The sequence below is a fragment of the Mobula hypostoma genome, chromosome 16 (assembly GCF_963921235.1).
Source record: "Mobula hypostoma chromosome 16, sMobHyp1.1, whole genome shotgun sequence".
Classification (NCBI taxonomy): Eukaryota; Metazoa; Chordata; class Chondrichthyes; order Myliobatiformes; family Myliobatidae; genus Mobula; species Mobula hypostoma.
The window spans coordinates 55,937,815-55,952,838 of NC_086112.1; the positions used below are offsets into that span (position 1 = coordinate 55,937,815).

The 15,024-nt window shown below is 37.2% G+C and overlaps 1 protein-coding gene across 4 annotated transcripts in view; it reads left to right on the forward strand.

Annotated features, from left to right (window-relative positions):
* smarca2 (SWI/SNF related, matrix associated, actin dependent regulator of chromatin, subfamily a, member 2) overlaps window positions 1-15,024 on the forward strand; it is a 130,514-nt gene that overhangs the window by 61,593 nt on the left and 53,897 nt on the right. For all 4 annotated transcript variants that reach the window (XM_063068972.1, XM_063068975.1, XM_063068974.1 and 1 more), the window contains exons 14-21: window positions 641-744; window positions 3,140-3,287; window positions 6,795-6,958; window positions 10,177-10,243; window positions 11,214-11,324; window positions 11,777-12,019; window positions 14,045-14,158; window positions 14,682-14,789. In XM_063068972.1, coding sequence (XP_062925042.1) covers window positions 641-744; window positions 3,140-3,287; window positions 6,795-6,958; window positions 10,177-10,243; window positions 11,214-11,324; window positions 11,777-12,019; window positions 14,045-14,158; window positions 14,682-14,789 — 1,059 coding nt within the window. The remainder of the gene's footprint in view (window positions 1-640; window positions 745-3,139; window positions 3,288-6,794; window positions 6,959-10,176; window positions 10,244-11,213; window positions 11,325-11,776; window positions 12,020-14,044; window positions 14,159-14,681; window positions 14,790-15,024) is intronic.

Consider the following 15,024-nt stretch of genomic DNA (forward strand, 5'->3'; position numbering starts at 1 on the left):
AGGAGTGTAGCAGAACACCCTGCAGGGGAAAAGATTACTTCAGAATCCAGAACGGGGTGGTGCAAATATGTCTGTTGCTCAAATTGGGGAAGCTAGATTCTTTCATAAATTTTATTGTATATACTAGTGTGCGGTGTATATGTTTGGTCTTTTTGATCTTGCGATGATGGACAACAGATCTGGAGCAACTAAAAATCTGCTGGGAGGAAAGGAGTTGCCGACTTTTCACCTCAACCCTGCATCAGGACCAAATACTTGATGTAAGGTTTCAACACGGAATGTCGACAATTCCTTTCGACCTGGTAAGTTCTGACAGCAGTTTATTTGTGACTCTGAAAAATTGTTTTATTTTGGATATTATTGCAACATGTTTTATCTGGGAAGTCTAAAATACGCTTTGGAGGAAGGGAAGTCTACTACTTAGATCTCTAGATTCATAAATCATATACTATGTTGCAAGAATATGTTTCCTCATTTGCAACTTTAAGGTTGATCATGCTGCAAAAGTGTTCGTATTGGCTGACAAACATTTTATGCTGCTTTAATTTATTTCATTACCTTTCCCCTCATTTTGCATGTTCTATCAAGTATGATATCAATGCAATCTTTAGCCTAAATACAAAATTTGCTTTATGTTAAGGAGGAAGATGAAGAAACACCAGTTGCACCTGATACTGAAGAAAAGAAGATTATTGTTTCAAACATTGAAGATGTATCTGACATTTTTGCTAAGCAGATAATTGAGTATGTATTTTAAAATGTTTTGGTTTACAATATAGGATTTTAAGAAATTGCAGTGGAGCACTTTTGGTGTCCCGTGTTGTCCAGTTAGCTGACTGCACATTTTATTGACTTGTAAATATATAGTATCAATGTAAGTATATGATTTGCATTTCCTGCTTATTATTTTACATGTTGTTAGAAACAAAGTTCCATTTGCTTTGTCACATACACTAGATTTACTGTAATTTGATATTAACAAAAAGTTCTAATTTGCAAGCAATTTGTAAGAACAATTGAAGAAGTCAAAAAAAAACAATAAATAAGAGAAAGCTAAATTTAACCTTAGATATTTTTAACCTTTCTCTTTCTGTACCTAATGTAATAAAGGAAAATCATCTTAACATGAGCAGCACATGGTGGCGGACTTTTGAACATCTGATACGTGCATCTGTAAAGATTTTAATGCTTTAGTCTGATTATTTCTGAGTGTATTTGTAACAACGAACAGAAGTAATCATGTAGACATAGAACATTATGTATAAGAGTAAAGGCTAGGAATCCTGTAACAAGTAACTTGCCTCCTTGCTCCCCAAAGCACATCCACCATCTGCAAGGCTTATTCTCCACATGCCCAAAATGACTGCAGTTTCAACAGTACACAAGAAGCTTGACACTAAACAGGACTAGCAACCCACGATAGGCATCCCATCTAGAACCATTTACCACCACTGGCACACAATGGTAGTAGTTTGTTCTATACTGTAGCAATTTGCTATGACTATTTACATGACACTGTAACGACCTACAACTTCTAACAGCTAGGACAAGGCCCACAAAGCCAAGGAACTCCACTGCCTGAAAGCCCCCACCATCCTGACTTGAAAATGTATATGTTGCTGTCCCTTCACCGTTGCTATGTCACAATCCTGGAAGTATCTCACTAGTATCATTGAAGGTGTATCCACACTGCAAGGGCTGCAACAGTTCACAAAGGCAGTTCTCCACCTTTTTGAAGATATTTAGGGATGGGCAGTTAAATACAGGCTTAGACATCAAAGACTGTAAGCGTTGAATGGATAATTTTTCTCATTTCTGAAACTCTAGTAGAACTGTGTTTTTGCTGTTCTATCTTTTATAATCACAAATATGTGGGTTATTAGTTTATTGAATACCACGCTAAATGCTGAAGTAATTCAGCAAGTCGTGCAACAACTTATGTTTGATGATTCTTGTTCAATGAATCATCAAAACCCTGCTATTGTTTTTTTAATAGTCTGGGCAGCTAACAAATACAGCTGAGTTATAACCCCCAGTACTTAACACTATTTTTCTCACTGCGGTATCTTGCCTACAACTGGCTTCCTACTGGAGTGGAATTTATCTGCAGGATAAATTGGAACCTGTCTGACCTACATCACCTCCACTCCAACCTTAGCTATGGAAGTGCAGAATGCAGTAGATATTTGTTTGTGTATGTTCAAAGGCTAACCTATACTGGTCTCTGTCATGGAAGGAGGTTATCAGGTGAAGTTGCTCAAGATACTGGAAAAAAAGAACATTTTTTTGTAACATTCTTCAGGAATGTGCTGAAAGCCTTTTTTGAAGAAATACAACACTAACTCCTGGGAACCTTTGCTCCATGGCAGTTTGATGTGCAGATAGAGCATTCAGAAAGGTACAGATAGATAGCTTTGAAGCCATAAACCTGGAGCACACAAAGGCACTGCACAATTACCCATTGTCCTATTTCAGCAGCCCCCACCACCACCTCCACTATGGAACAGTGTGTGGATCCTGCAGTACCCTTAAGTTAGTTGCCTCAGAACCCGTAATACCAGAGTCAAAGGCCTGATGAAGTGCCTTAGAAGATGAAAGATGGATAGAATTATGAATAAGGCTTTTTTTTTGGAAGTTTCTAAGATGCATACATGATGGTTTCAAATGTCCAGTCAATAATCTTAGTAACTGGTTGAACATCTTGTCTATCAGTGTATTTCCAGAGCTCAAAAAATTAGGTTTTGCATAGCAAACAAGAAATAAAATACTCTAAGTGATATTTGTGCTACTTGCATTCATTGATTTGCATCCTAGTGGGATGTGAGAACAGATGTATAGGAACCCTGTAACCTCACAAACTGATTTCTTGGCATACAGACTATTATTTGGAAATGGCCTTAGAATAAGGTTAGTAGAAGAAAATAGTTGTAGATTTGTGAAATCCCATCTTGCATTTTGAGAGTTGCATCTTCTTAACAGTAGTAAGAAAATGGTAAAAGAACATAATACTATTGTTACAGCTAACAATTGTACATTTCTGGGATTTGCTGCATCTTATTGTGAGTGAGAATAGTTCTGAATAATTGAATATTTAGTATGATTCATAATTTGAAATGGCTTGATTCTTTCTGATTTTTAGGTGTGCTAAGCAAGATGTTGATGATGAATATAGCATGCGAGCAGGAATGAAAGGTTCCCAGTCATATTATGCAGTAGCTCATGCAGTAACAGAGAGGGTAGAAAAACAATCTGCTCTCCTGATCAATGGAACTCTTAAGCAGTATCAGGTAAGAGTAGATACTTCAGAAGAGCTTGAAACTCCTGTCAGCTGCAAAATTTCTTCTTGGAAGAGACCTTGTTGATGCAGACCTTGTATCTTGTTGCTATGCTTACTTCTGCCATGGTGTAAGAATTAATGATTTTAAGGTTAAACGGTCACATCTGCCAAACCCTTACTTTTTTGTTTGGTTGGTCTTCGCCCAATTTGATTCCTTCTACACCCATTTCTGTTGCAGTTAATCAGTTCATTCAACTCATTATAAGACCATAAGACATAGAAGCAAAATTAGGCCATCGAGTCTGCTCCGCCATTCAATCATGGCTAATCCTTTGATACCACGTCCAATCAATAACCTGCCACTCTGCCTTAAATGCACCCAACGACCTGACCTCCATAGTTGCATGTGGCAACAAATTCCACAAATTCACCACCCTTTGGCTAAAGAAATTTCTCCGCATCTGTGTTTTGAAAGGGTGCCCCTCTATCCTGAGGCTGTGCCCTCTTGTCCTAGACTCTCCCACCATGGGAAACATCCTACTCTGTCTAGGCCTTTCAACATTCAAAAAATTTCAGTGAGATCCCCCCCTCATCCTTCTGAATTCCAGCGAGTACAGACCCAGAGCCATCAAACGTTCCTTGTATGATAACCCTTTGATTCCTGGAATCATCCTTGTTAACCTCCCCTGGACCCTCTTCAATGCCAGGACATCTTTTCTAAGATGAGGGGCCCAAAACTGTTCCGAGTACTCAAGGTGAGGCCTCACCAGTGTGTTTTAAAGCCTCAGCATCAGATCCTTGCTTTTGTATTCTAGACCTCTTGAAATGAACTCCAACATGGCATTTGGCTTCCTTACCACTGACTCGACCTGCAAGTTAACCTTCAGGGTGTTCTGCACAAGGACTCCTAAGTCCCTCTGCATCTCAGATTCCTGGATTTTCTCTCCGTTTAGAAAATAGTCCACACATTTATTTCTACTGCCAAATTGGGTGACCATGCAGTTTCCAACATTGTATTTCATTTGCCATTTTCTTGCCCATTCAACTAATCTGTCTCAAGTCCTTCTGTATCCTCAACACTACTTGCCCCCCCCCCCACCAATCTTCATATCATCTGCAAATTTGGCAAAAAGCCATCCATTCCATCATCTTAATCAATTATATACAGCATAAAAAGAAGTGGTCCCAACACTGACCCCTGCAGAACACCACTAGTCACTGGCAGCCAACCAGAAAAAATCCTTTTATTCCCACTCGCTGCCTCCTACCAGTCAGCCAATGCTCTAATCATGTTAGTAACTTTCCTGTAATACCATGGGCTCTTAACTTGGTAAGCAGCCTCGTGTGGCACCTTGTCAAAGGCTTTCTGAAAGTCCAAATCTACAACATCCACTGCATCCCCTTTATCTATCCTACTTGTAATCTCCTCAAAGAATTCCAACAGATTCGTCAGGCAGGATTTTCCCTGAAGGGAATCCATGCTGACTTTGTACTATCTTGTCCTGTGTCACGAAGTACTCCAACCTTAATAATTGACTCTAACATTCTCCCATCCATTAAGGTCAGACTAACTGGTCTTTCATGTCTTTTCTGCTGCCTTCCTCCTTAAAGAGTAGAGTGACATTTTCAATTTTCCAGTCTTCTGACACCATGCCAGAGTCCAATGATTTCTAATGCCTCCACAGTCTCTAACGCTAGCTCATTGAGAACCCTAGGGTGCAGTTCCTCTGGTCGGGGTGACTTGTGTACCTTTATGATCTTTCAGCTTATTGAGCACCTTCTCTCTTCCACAGTAACTGTACCCACTTCTATTCCTTCACACACTGCAACATCAGGCCTACTATGTTATTCTGTTATTGATCATTAGCATCCTTCTTGTTGTCTTTGTTTAATCATCCACTTGGCTATAGTAGATGCCTACGAAGTAATCACATTTTTATTTGAAAAGTGGTCTCTTGGTAATTTCTTTTAACAAAATACAAAATTTTCTCGAAGATTTTAAATTTTTGAAAAATTAATGTTTATTAAATCTAAAATTTGTTCTTTTCTACAGACACTAATGCAGAAGACAAAAATCTAAAATAAATTTTATATTAAAAAAAATCTAGGATGCCTAAGACTTTAGCACAGTACTGTAGGCCCTATATGTGTACATGCTGGAATATTTCCAGTTCTCTACATCCACAACGCCCCCCCAACCCCCACATCTCTACCCAAATTTTTTTGCAAATGAAATCAAATAAATTGAAAGGAAAGAGAGGTACCGTTACTGAAATTTAGACATTTCAAAAAAAAAGTTAGTGGCCTCAACACTTCAGTAGGCCATCGTCAGTCATTACAAGCAATTAACTTTTGAATAGCAATCTCAAATCTATGATGCTGAAAGAGTTAGTTTTGTTGCAGATGTGAAATTGAGGGAATGATGATCAACATTATCTTGTACATTTGTCTCCATTTGCAGTATTCAAAAACAAAATAGTGCAGGTACTGGAATTTCGAAACAGTTACTAGCACTAATGTGTGAGAGCAAGAAAGAGAAGCAATGTAGGAGGATGAGAGGTGACTTGATAGAGGTGTACAATATGATAAGAGGCATAGATCAAGTGGATAGCCAGAGACTTTTTCCCAGGTCGGATATGTCTAATATGAGGGGGTGTAATTTTAAGGTAATTGGAGGAAAGCATATGGGGATGTCAGTGGTTAAGTTTTTTTTACATGGGGCAGTGCTAGGTGCAGATAGATTAAGAGGCATTTAAGAAACTCTTAGGCACATAGATGACAGAAAAATGGAGGACATTGTAGGAGGAAAGGGTTAGATTAATCTTAGAATAGGTTAAATATTCAGCACTACATCGTAGACCAGAGGGTAGGTGCTAAGATTTTCTAAGTAAGGTGGGCTTTATTTCTACTTTTCCTGAAAGATCAATAATAAGAAATGTTAACTCTTATTTTTCTCTCCACAGATGCTACTTGACCTGTGTAGTATCCCAAATATTTTCTTTTTTTAAAACTTTGTGAATTTAATTTTGGTTTGTGATTTTAATTTTAAGTACTTGTATGATTTTCTAGATCATATGTTTCTTCTGTTAGTACACAAAATATGTTTTTCCTTGAGATTCTCCTTTAAGTTGTACAACACGTTTATATTTTGATTCAGCTTACCATGCATTGCATCTTGATTGTTACATCAAAAATTTGCAGTACTTGATTGTTAGGCAAGCAGTGATTAAAAGATATATGAGCCAGGAATTTTGCCAGTCAGTCAAAAAGGTTGAGCACAAGGTAATTTCATTCCATTCCATCCACTTTGGATTTACCTGCAATGTTTTGGAGTTAAGATTTGCATTTGTTTTTAAAAAGCCTGCCTCATCTCTGAAGAAGGATTCGTGTATGTTTGATCATAACCCAAGTTTAAGCATTTCTATAAATGTGTAAAAGTATCCAAATAAAAGTGAGCTTTGAATTTGTAATTTTCTTAAAAAATGAATTCTAACTGGATCTCCTTTGCAAACTGCAGCTTCAGGGACTTGAATGGCTGGTTTCCCTCTACAATAACAATTTGAATGGAATTTTGGCTGATGAGATGGGACTTGGAAAGACAATCCAGACTATTGGGCTCATTACATACCTGATGGAACACAAGAGACTTAATGGACCGTATCTCATTATTGTTCCTCTCTCGTAAGTCTGCTAGAATTCCTCTGTTCTATTTTGTGCACTACTGTAAGCTGCTTCGTATTTTTACTTGGCTTATCGGGAACTGTTTCAGTATTCTCTACCATGGCTAGAAATGGAAGTCAAATCAATAAATGATTTCAGAGATGTAAAACAGTTTTGTCTAAAGAAATAAAGGAAAATGGAGAGAAAGCAGAGACAGTAGGAATTAAAATGATCATACTGAAGATGTAATCCTAATGTTTCTATAATAGGAATATTTCAATTATTCTCAGTTACTACTACTTGAAATTGCAGATTTCACTATGCCTGGAATAAGTGGCCTCCAGGATTGTAGAACACTGTGTCAATGGTCTCAAAAGTACTGAAGGTCATTCAGACATGTCTTTTCCATAAACACAGAATCAATCTAGTCACTACTGTTATCAAGTAACATCTTTCTAGCAATGATTTACACTTTGAACTAGCTTGTATTCTACCATAATCACACTTAATAGAGCCTTGATCCATACATAGATGCAAGATCAACAGTTAACTTACAATTCTGTGATGAAATGGCTCGAGCCTGCTTGAATGTGCAAAAGACAGTTATTGTAACTTGGAATGAGCCATGTAGAGACTGGAGCTGTAGTTGTAAAAAGTCTTTATTGAGCACAACAAGCATGCAATCTAGAAGAACCTCTCTTGAAGAATCTCCAAGTATATTGAGTGTGTATATTCTCCAAGCACAAAGGTAACAGTTTGGGTGTGAACTAATGGATCTGTGCAACTGCATATTTACAATGGGAACCCATTTTAGCTGACAAGAACACACCTGCATATTCAAGCACCTTTGTTTGGACCCCAGACACCTAAAACTGCCTCCTTTTACCACTCAAACACGAGGAAATCTGCAGATGCTGGAATTTCAAGCAACAGACATAAAAGTTGCTGATGAACGCAGCAGGCCAGGCAGCATCTCTAGGAAGAGGTACACTCGACGTCTCGGCCTGAAACGTCGACTGTACCTCTTCCTAGAGATGCTGCCTGGCCTGCTGCGTTCACCAGCAACTTTTATGTGTGTTGCTCCTTTTACCACTATTGAGATCTCTCAGCAGGAAATCTGTATTCATGTAGCTGCCCTTGTCTTAAATTAGACTCATTCTTCTTGTATGTAGGGTGGTGGGATGGAGATGCATCTCTACCAAAGGTGCTGTAAGGCACTGCTTCCCTCTGCTAGCCTACAGGTCGCCCTTGGGCAAAGTATACTGCCTCCTTTGCAACCCCTCCAATCAGGGTCACATGAAGCCATGGGAGCAGGTGGTGGATGGTCATATGTGCAGCTGATGCTCATCACAAGTTCTGGTTATGCAACCACTGGCTTCAGGTAAACAATCTCTGAAGAGTATTGATAATGGATTGGATCACCCATCTTGTAAAGGCATTGCAGTGGCATATCACTTCTGTCAAAAAATTTACCAAGAACAATCATGATTAAGACCATAATTGCCCACATCTGAGAATCTCCTCAAATTCCTAGATTACCATTAAATTGTCAGTATGTGCATCTACACTTATCCATGGAGCTGCATAACTGATTACCTTCAAGAATATGGCAGAGTAATTTGAATCTAGCATTGATAATGTGAATGTGCTGTTCCGGGTATTTGACCAATGTCCTGTTCTGGAAGATCTTCCTGCATACATTAATTCTCCTGATTATTTCAGGCACCATGTTGTGGATATGCTTCAAGGCATGGTCTAATCCCTATCAGATCAATTCTGTTAAGGGTGCCCTGTATTGAAAATGGTGCTATGTCATTCATAGCATTTTGTGATTTCCTTCCCTTCTGGTTCATTGCATTCTAATCTTTGTCCATTTAGCCTCAGTGAGTTTATCACTTTTGAGATTATCATTTCTGGCTGTTGGCCCATATCAAACTTCCTCAACCGTCTGAGGTGAAAGAGGCGCTATTGTGCTTTTCACTTTTTCACCACACAGCTGGTGTGTACAGACCACGTGAGGTCCTCGGTGATGTGGATGCCGAGAAACTTAAAGCTGTTTACCCTCTCAACCCTAGATCCATTGTATTTGGATAGTAGTAGTATGTGACCTGATCTAAGATTATCAGTCCCAAGAACTTCAATTATATTCTTGTACAGAATGCAAATAAGACAAGAAATAATTAAATACTTAAAATTGGTCTTTTGTGGAAATATCTAATTTAGGTGAAAGCACTGTCCTAATTTCTACATTGTAAGAGCCTATATGTTCTGAAATAGTTTCTTCAGAATAATTTGAGAATGCTTGTTTTCCCTTCTTACAAAACAATTATTGAAAGTTATTTTCTAAAATATAAATTGCTGAACTATTTCAGAGCCATTTATGGAAATTTTGGGCATTCAGATTTTGATGTTGATGGTTGTGCATTAGATGTAGGTGAAATTGATGGAAGATCATTGACAGACGTATTAAATCTGCTTATCACACTGTAGATGCTGCCTGAATTCTCAAGTATTTCCAGCTTTGTCTTTTTGCATTGTGGAGATATTTAGCTGGTTGTGTTTGGGCTGAGTTGTAGTTCTCTTGCTAAGGAGAAAATTAATTTCAATATTGATCTTACTGTATTTATACTAATATAGTTTTATTTGCATTCTTGTTCACTTCCACTGAGCAATTTTTAATTTAACTGCTTCATTTCAGATTCAAACCCCATGCATTTTGCAATCTAGCTTTTTTTTTTAACATCAGTACTTGTTGGTCAACCCGGCTGGTGGCGTAGTGGCATCAGTGCCGGACTTTGGGACAAAAGGTCCCAAGTTCGAATCCAGCCAGCTCCCCTGCTCGCTTTCCATCCGTGCTGGGTTACAAGCTGGTGATCTCTTTGGAAACTCACCTGGCAGAAGGCAATGGCAAACCACTGCTGTAACTTGCCTCGTACGTGTTTCCCCACTACGTCAGACAGGTGTGGAGGGAAATTGTCCGCTAACCGGAGAAACTCCGGATGCGACATACCTTTTCTTTCCTGCTTGTTGGTCAAACCTGACTTGCTGCATTTTATGTGTGTTCCAGGATCTGATGATCTTGTACAACTTGACAGCACCTACTTATTTGGAATGCCAGAAGAATAATATATTTGCTTTCAGTGTAATGAATAAGTGGTGATTGAATTAAAGCTTTCTAACTTAAACTGTGATATTTAAATATATAAATTGGAAGTTGACTCTTTTGCTATTCTCTTTAGAACTTTATCCAACTGGGTTTATGAGTTTGATAAGTGGGCCCCATCTGTTGTGAAAATTTCTTATAAGGTTGGTTTTTTTAAAACTTTATATTCAAAATGTACAGAACTACTTATTCTAGTTTTCAAACTGGATTTCTAGTAATTACATTCTAATTTAATTCAGTAGTGTAGTGTACATTATACATTTCAGTTGAATTGTAAATGCTTTCTGCTGATGCAAATAAAAATGAGTTAATTGGAGAGGAGGAAGTAAAGAAAGCTGCATACTAATATGCAATTAGTTTTGAATGTTAATAATGCACATTTCTAACACCAGTCAGTCTGCAGTGAAACAAGATTGGCATGCCGTGGGTAGACAGCAGTCAGTGAATGATTCTTGGTAAAATTTGCTTTGGCTAGATATCCAAAGTAGGTGTTTTTTTTTATTGTGTTATACAGTATATTGGGTTGAGCTATAGATGTTAATATAACCATTTCTTGTGGTGTGGTGTTGATGTGCATTTATCAATAATTTTGCATTATAACTTCTGACATTTTTGCTTCCACATTAAAGAGAAAAAGGTTAAGTTTTAGAAATGTATTAAAAATGGGAATAAGTCAGCACAACCCTTTTTTGGAAAATTTCTCTTTCAGCTTTTCCAAAGTAATGGTAATTTCACAAGATGTGCTTTTTTACTTAAATCTATGGAAAGCTAGAATTTGTTTAAGCACTTTTAGGCCTGACCTTTTAAACCTAATATTTCTTTAGTATTGTAATATTTTGGCATGCACAAGATGAACCTGGTCATAAGGAAGAAATTCTAAATATGTGCTGAGTAAACATAATGAAACAGTTTAACTGAACAACTCTATCTAAAGAAGCATAAATAGCTGTGCAGATCGTTGTACAAGTAATAGTGCAAGGTAATGTAAATTTAATGCAATTACAAATGGAGTTTTGCACTGTTTTTATTTATATAAACATAATGGCCTATGCTAGAAATACTAGTAAATATTCGTTGGTTTGCAATTCTGACGTTGTTTTCGTTAAATCCAAGGGTACTCCTGCACTTCGTCGATCATTTATTCCACAGTTGCGCAGTGGAAAATTCAATGTTCTTTTAACCACATACGAATACATCATTAAGGACAAACATGTTCTTGCTAAGGTAAGACATATTTTATCCATCTGAAAAACTTTATTTACCAAATTTCATTGTTATTGCTAGTAGGGTATCTTGTTATTTTTGGATTGATGGTAGCAGTGACTATCAGATTAATAGAAATTAAGCGACTAAATTCACATCATATTTAATAAGAGTAACCTATTTAGTAGGTATACTTAGTGACTTAAGTGACAAGATCCAAGCTTACCTAGTTTTGAAATGTTTTTGGCTAGAAAATCAGAATGAAGTATTAAATGTTTCTTGAATTATAAGTTATGATTTAGTTGTAAGAGGGGAAATAGAAATAACTAGAATATTTTACCAGTGAGTGCTGCAATTCTATTCATTTGTGGTATTGTCTTTAGCTTTTTTAGATTTTCAGTAGAATGGCTGATTTGCTTGTAGAATTTATGGGGTAGGTGTTTGGATTCACCAGATATTCTCCCTATTTGTAGCTTCGATGGAAATACATGATTGTCGATGAAGGCCATCGTATGAAAAATCACCATTGTAAGCTGACCCAGGTGCTGAATACTCATTATGTTGCACCTCGTCGAGTCCTCTTGACTGGGACACCTCTGCAAAACAAACTTCCTGAACTCTGGGCACTTCTAAATTTTCTTTTGCCGACTATTTTCAAAAGCTGCAGCACCTTTGAACAATGGTTTAATGCTCCATTTGCCATGACTGGAGAACGGGTAAAGATATGCTAATATTTTTTGCAGTTCCATTTAAAGTTGTCAGGGAGCATCTAAGGAAAGAAGTGGGCAGTTAACATTTCATTTTGGGATCTGATAATTTGACTGTTCATTCAATCCATAAATGCTTTCTGACCTGTTAAGTTCCTTCGGTGCTTTGTGTATTGCTATGGATTTTGGATGATCGGGGATGGAAAGGTTATTGGGATCAAGCAGGAAAATTGAGTTGAAGCCCATATTCTGATGAGAACAAGCCTGTGGAGCAATATGACCTACATCTGCTTCTGTTTCTTGTATTCTACCTTTTTTTTTAAGATTCCTCTTTGTGTTTTTCTGGGTAGAATCCATTTTGGTCTTTTAGCAGTAAATTGAGGCTGCAATTCAAACTCTGAAATTAAAATCTGGATGCGTGGGCAATAAGTAAAAATGGTTAAATGAACTTTGAAGTTTTGCAATCTTGCCTTGGGTCCAACTCTCTTTCACTGCTATACTCACTGAACTATATTCATTCCTGGTTAGGTAACATTTTGTTTTTAAAAATATTATACTTGTTTTTAAATACCTCTTGCCAGCCCCTTTCCATATAACCTTATTAACCCTATTGTATAACCTTATTGATTCCTTATTGCTCCAATTATTTTTCCTTGCTCATCTCTCTGAGCTTAATCACAGCCTCATTGGTGTCTGTGCTGCCAACTGTCAAGTTCAAACTCTTTCATTAATTCCTTCGGTTTTTCTTCCATTTAAGGTGTTCCTTAAAAATGTGACCAAGCTTTTATTGGCCTGCTCAATATCTCCTTGTATGTCACAGATTTAGTTTAATAATGGCCCCAAGGGGGACTTGTGACATTTTTACTTCATTAAAAGAGCTTTAATAAAAATATCTATAACATCCTTCACATTCTCTTTAATTTAGTACATGCAAACTATTTGATTTCTTTAAAGGAATAAAAATGTTAACATTTGTGTAAAAGCAGTCATTTTATTTTTGACAAACTCAAACAGAATAAGATCCTTTTGAACAGGAGGCAGATGGAATTTATATTGGCACCTCTTTTAATGTGCGTTTTGTTACCTCCCTTTTCTTGAAACTTAAATGCATTTTTGTAGATACTGAAAATATGATTCTAATAACTATGTAAAAGTCTAAATAAAATATAGGTAGGAGCAGGATTAAACCGTTGAACCTTCTAAGTCTTTCTTCCATTCAGTAAAATCACATCTCAAAACGATGTTCCTACTTCCCCCCCCCCACCCCCATGTAATGCTTTTTTGCAATTGGTAATCTTATCTTAAATATATTCAGCAACTTGGCCTGTCCTTCATTATGACCTTGCATGTCTTGTGAGATTGTGACTCCTCATCGTGGTTACCCCCACCAATGAAAATATCCTCTCAGCTAGTAGTCTGTGTCATCCTTTTTAAAAAAAATAAATAAATAAATTCGTCTTTTTCCTGCTGTGGATAACTTCATATTTGTCTGCATCATGATGCATTTACCATGTTTTCCCCACTTATTCAATCTGTTTAGGTCACCTTGAAGCCTCTCTGGACTAGGAGATTTGATCAAGGTTGGAATGTGGAAAAATTAAAACTGTTAATGCCTATTTTCACAAAAGATTAGCCATCAGAAATGGCAAACTTTATACATTGCATATCTTCTGCACCCAGCTGAAATAGGGTAGTTAGGATCTGGAATCAGTTTTGGATTCTTACAGTGTTCTTTAGAATTAGGATGAAATATTGAGATCAGAATATTTTTTGAGAAAATTTATAATATTCGAATAGAGTGTACTATTAACATGAAAAGGCGTGTTTACAAAATGTAAGCAAATGTTAGGCTTAGTTATTTCTTTTTTCATTTCTTTTTCTATACAAATCTAATGTGTTAGAATGATTAACATCATTCAGTTAGGTTGTGTCTACATTTTCCTCATTGGGAAAAGTGAAGTTGTTTTACAGATGTCATACTGTGCAAGGAGGACAAGTAAGCCAAATTCCTATTCATGCTTTTTATATCTGCAGGTAGATCTAAATGAAGAGGAAACAATCTTGATCATTCGTCGTCTTCACAAAGTGCTGCGTCCTTTCCTTCTGCGAAGACTGAAAAAAGAAGTGGAATCCCAGTTGCCAGAAAAGGTTCTAATACTTTCGTTAGAAGCTTAGAAAAATATCCCTCCAAGTTCATCAGCTTCAAACAACAGCCTATTTGATTGGCACAGCCTCTATTCTCCACCCCCACCATCGCATATGTTGCAATGTGGGCCATCTATGAAATGCACTGCACTCAATTGTCCGGATTATTTTAGTAGCACCTTTCAAATCCACAGTGTCTACCACCAAGAAGGACAAAGGCAGCATCTGCATCAGAATACCACTCTCTGTGGATTCCTGCTGAAGTCTCACAGCAGCCTTACTCGGAAAAATTTTGCTATATCTTCATTGATACTGAGCCTTAATCTCTGGATGTTTCAAACAGAACTGCAAAAGAAAGCTCATAATTGGGCTGAGCAATAAATCCCGGCTAGCGGTGCCCATATCACAAAAAAATAATTAAGAAGTATACTGATTCCAGTTAGGGTTGAGAATTGTTCCTAAATTGCTGTTTTTTTTTCAATAAATGAGACTTTGTTTACTTGTAACAATTTGAATTTAATTCTAGGTTGAGTATGTCATCAAGTGTGACATGTCCTCGCTGCAGAAGGTTCTATATCGTCACATGCAAGCTAAAGGTATTCTTCTAACAGATGGCTCTGAGAAAGATAAAAAGGTAGGGGCTAGTTTGTTTTAAGCAGTAAGTAACACACATTTTAAAATCCTTATGATTTGCAATTGTTGAACGAGGTAGTCAGTATTGCTTTGTGTGTCCTACAAATTTGGCTTAGTTATTTTTTAAAGAGGTGACCAAGAAAGTTGATGAGGGCAGGACTCTTGACATGATTTATATGGACGTCAGCAAGAACTTTAATTTCCACATAGTAGACTGCCCTGAATAGTTGGATCAC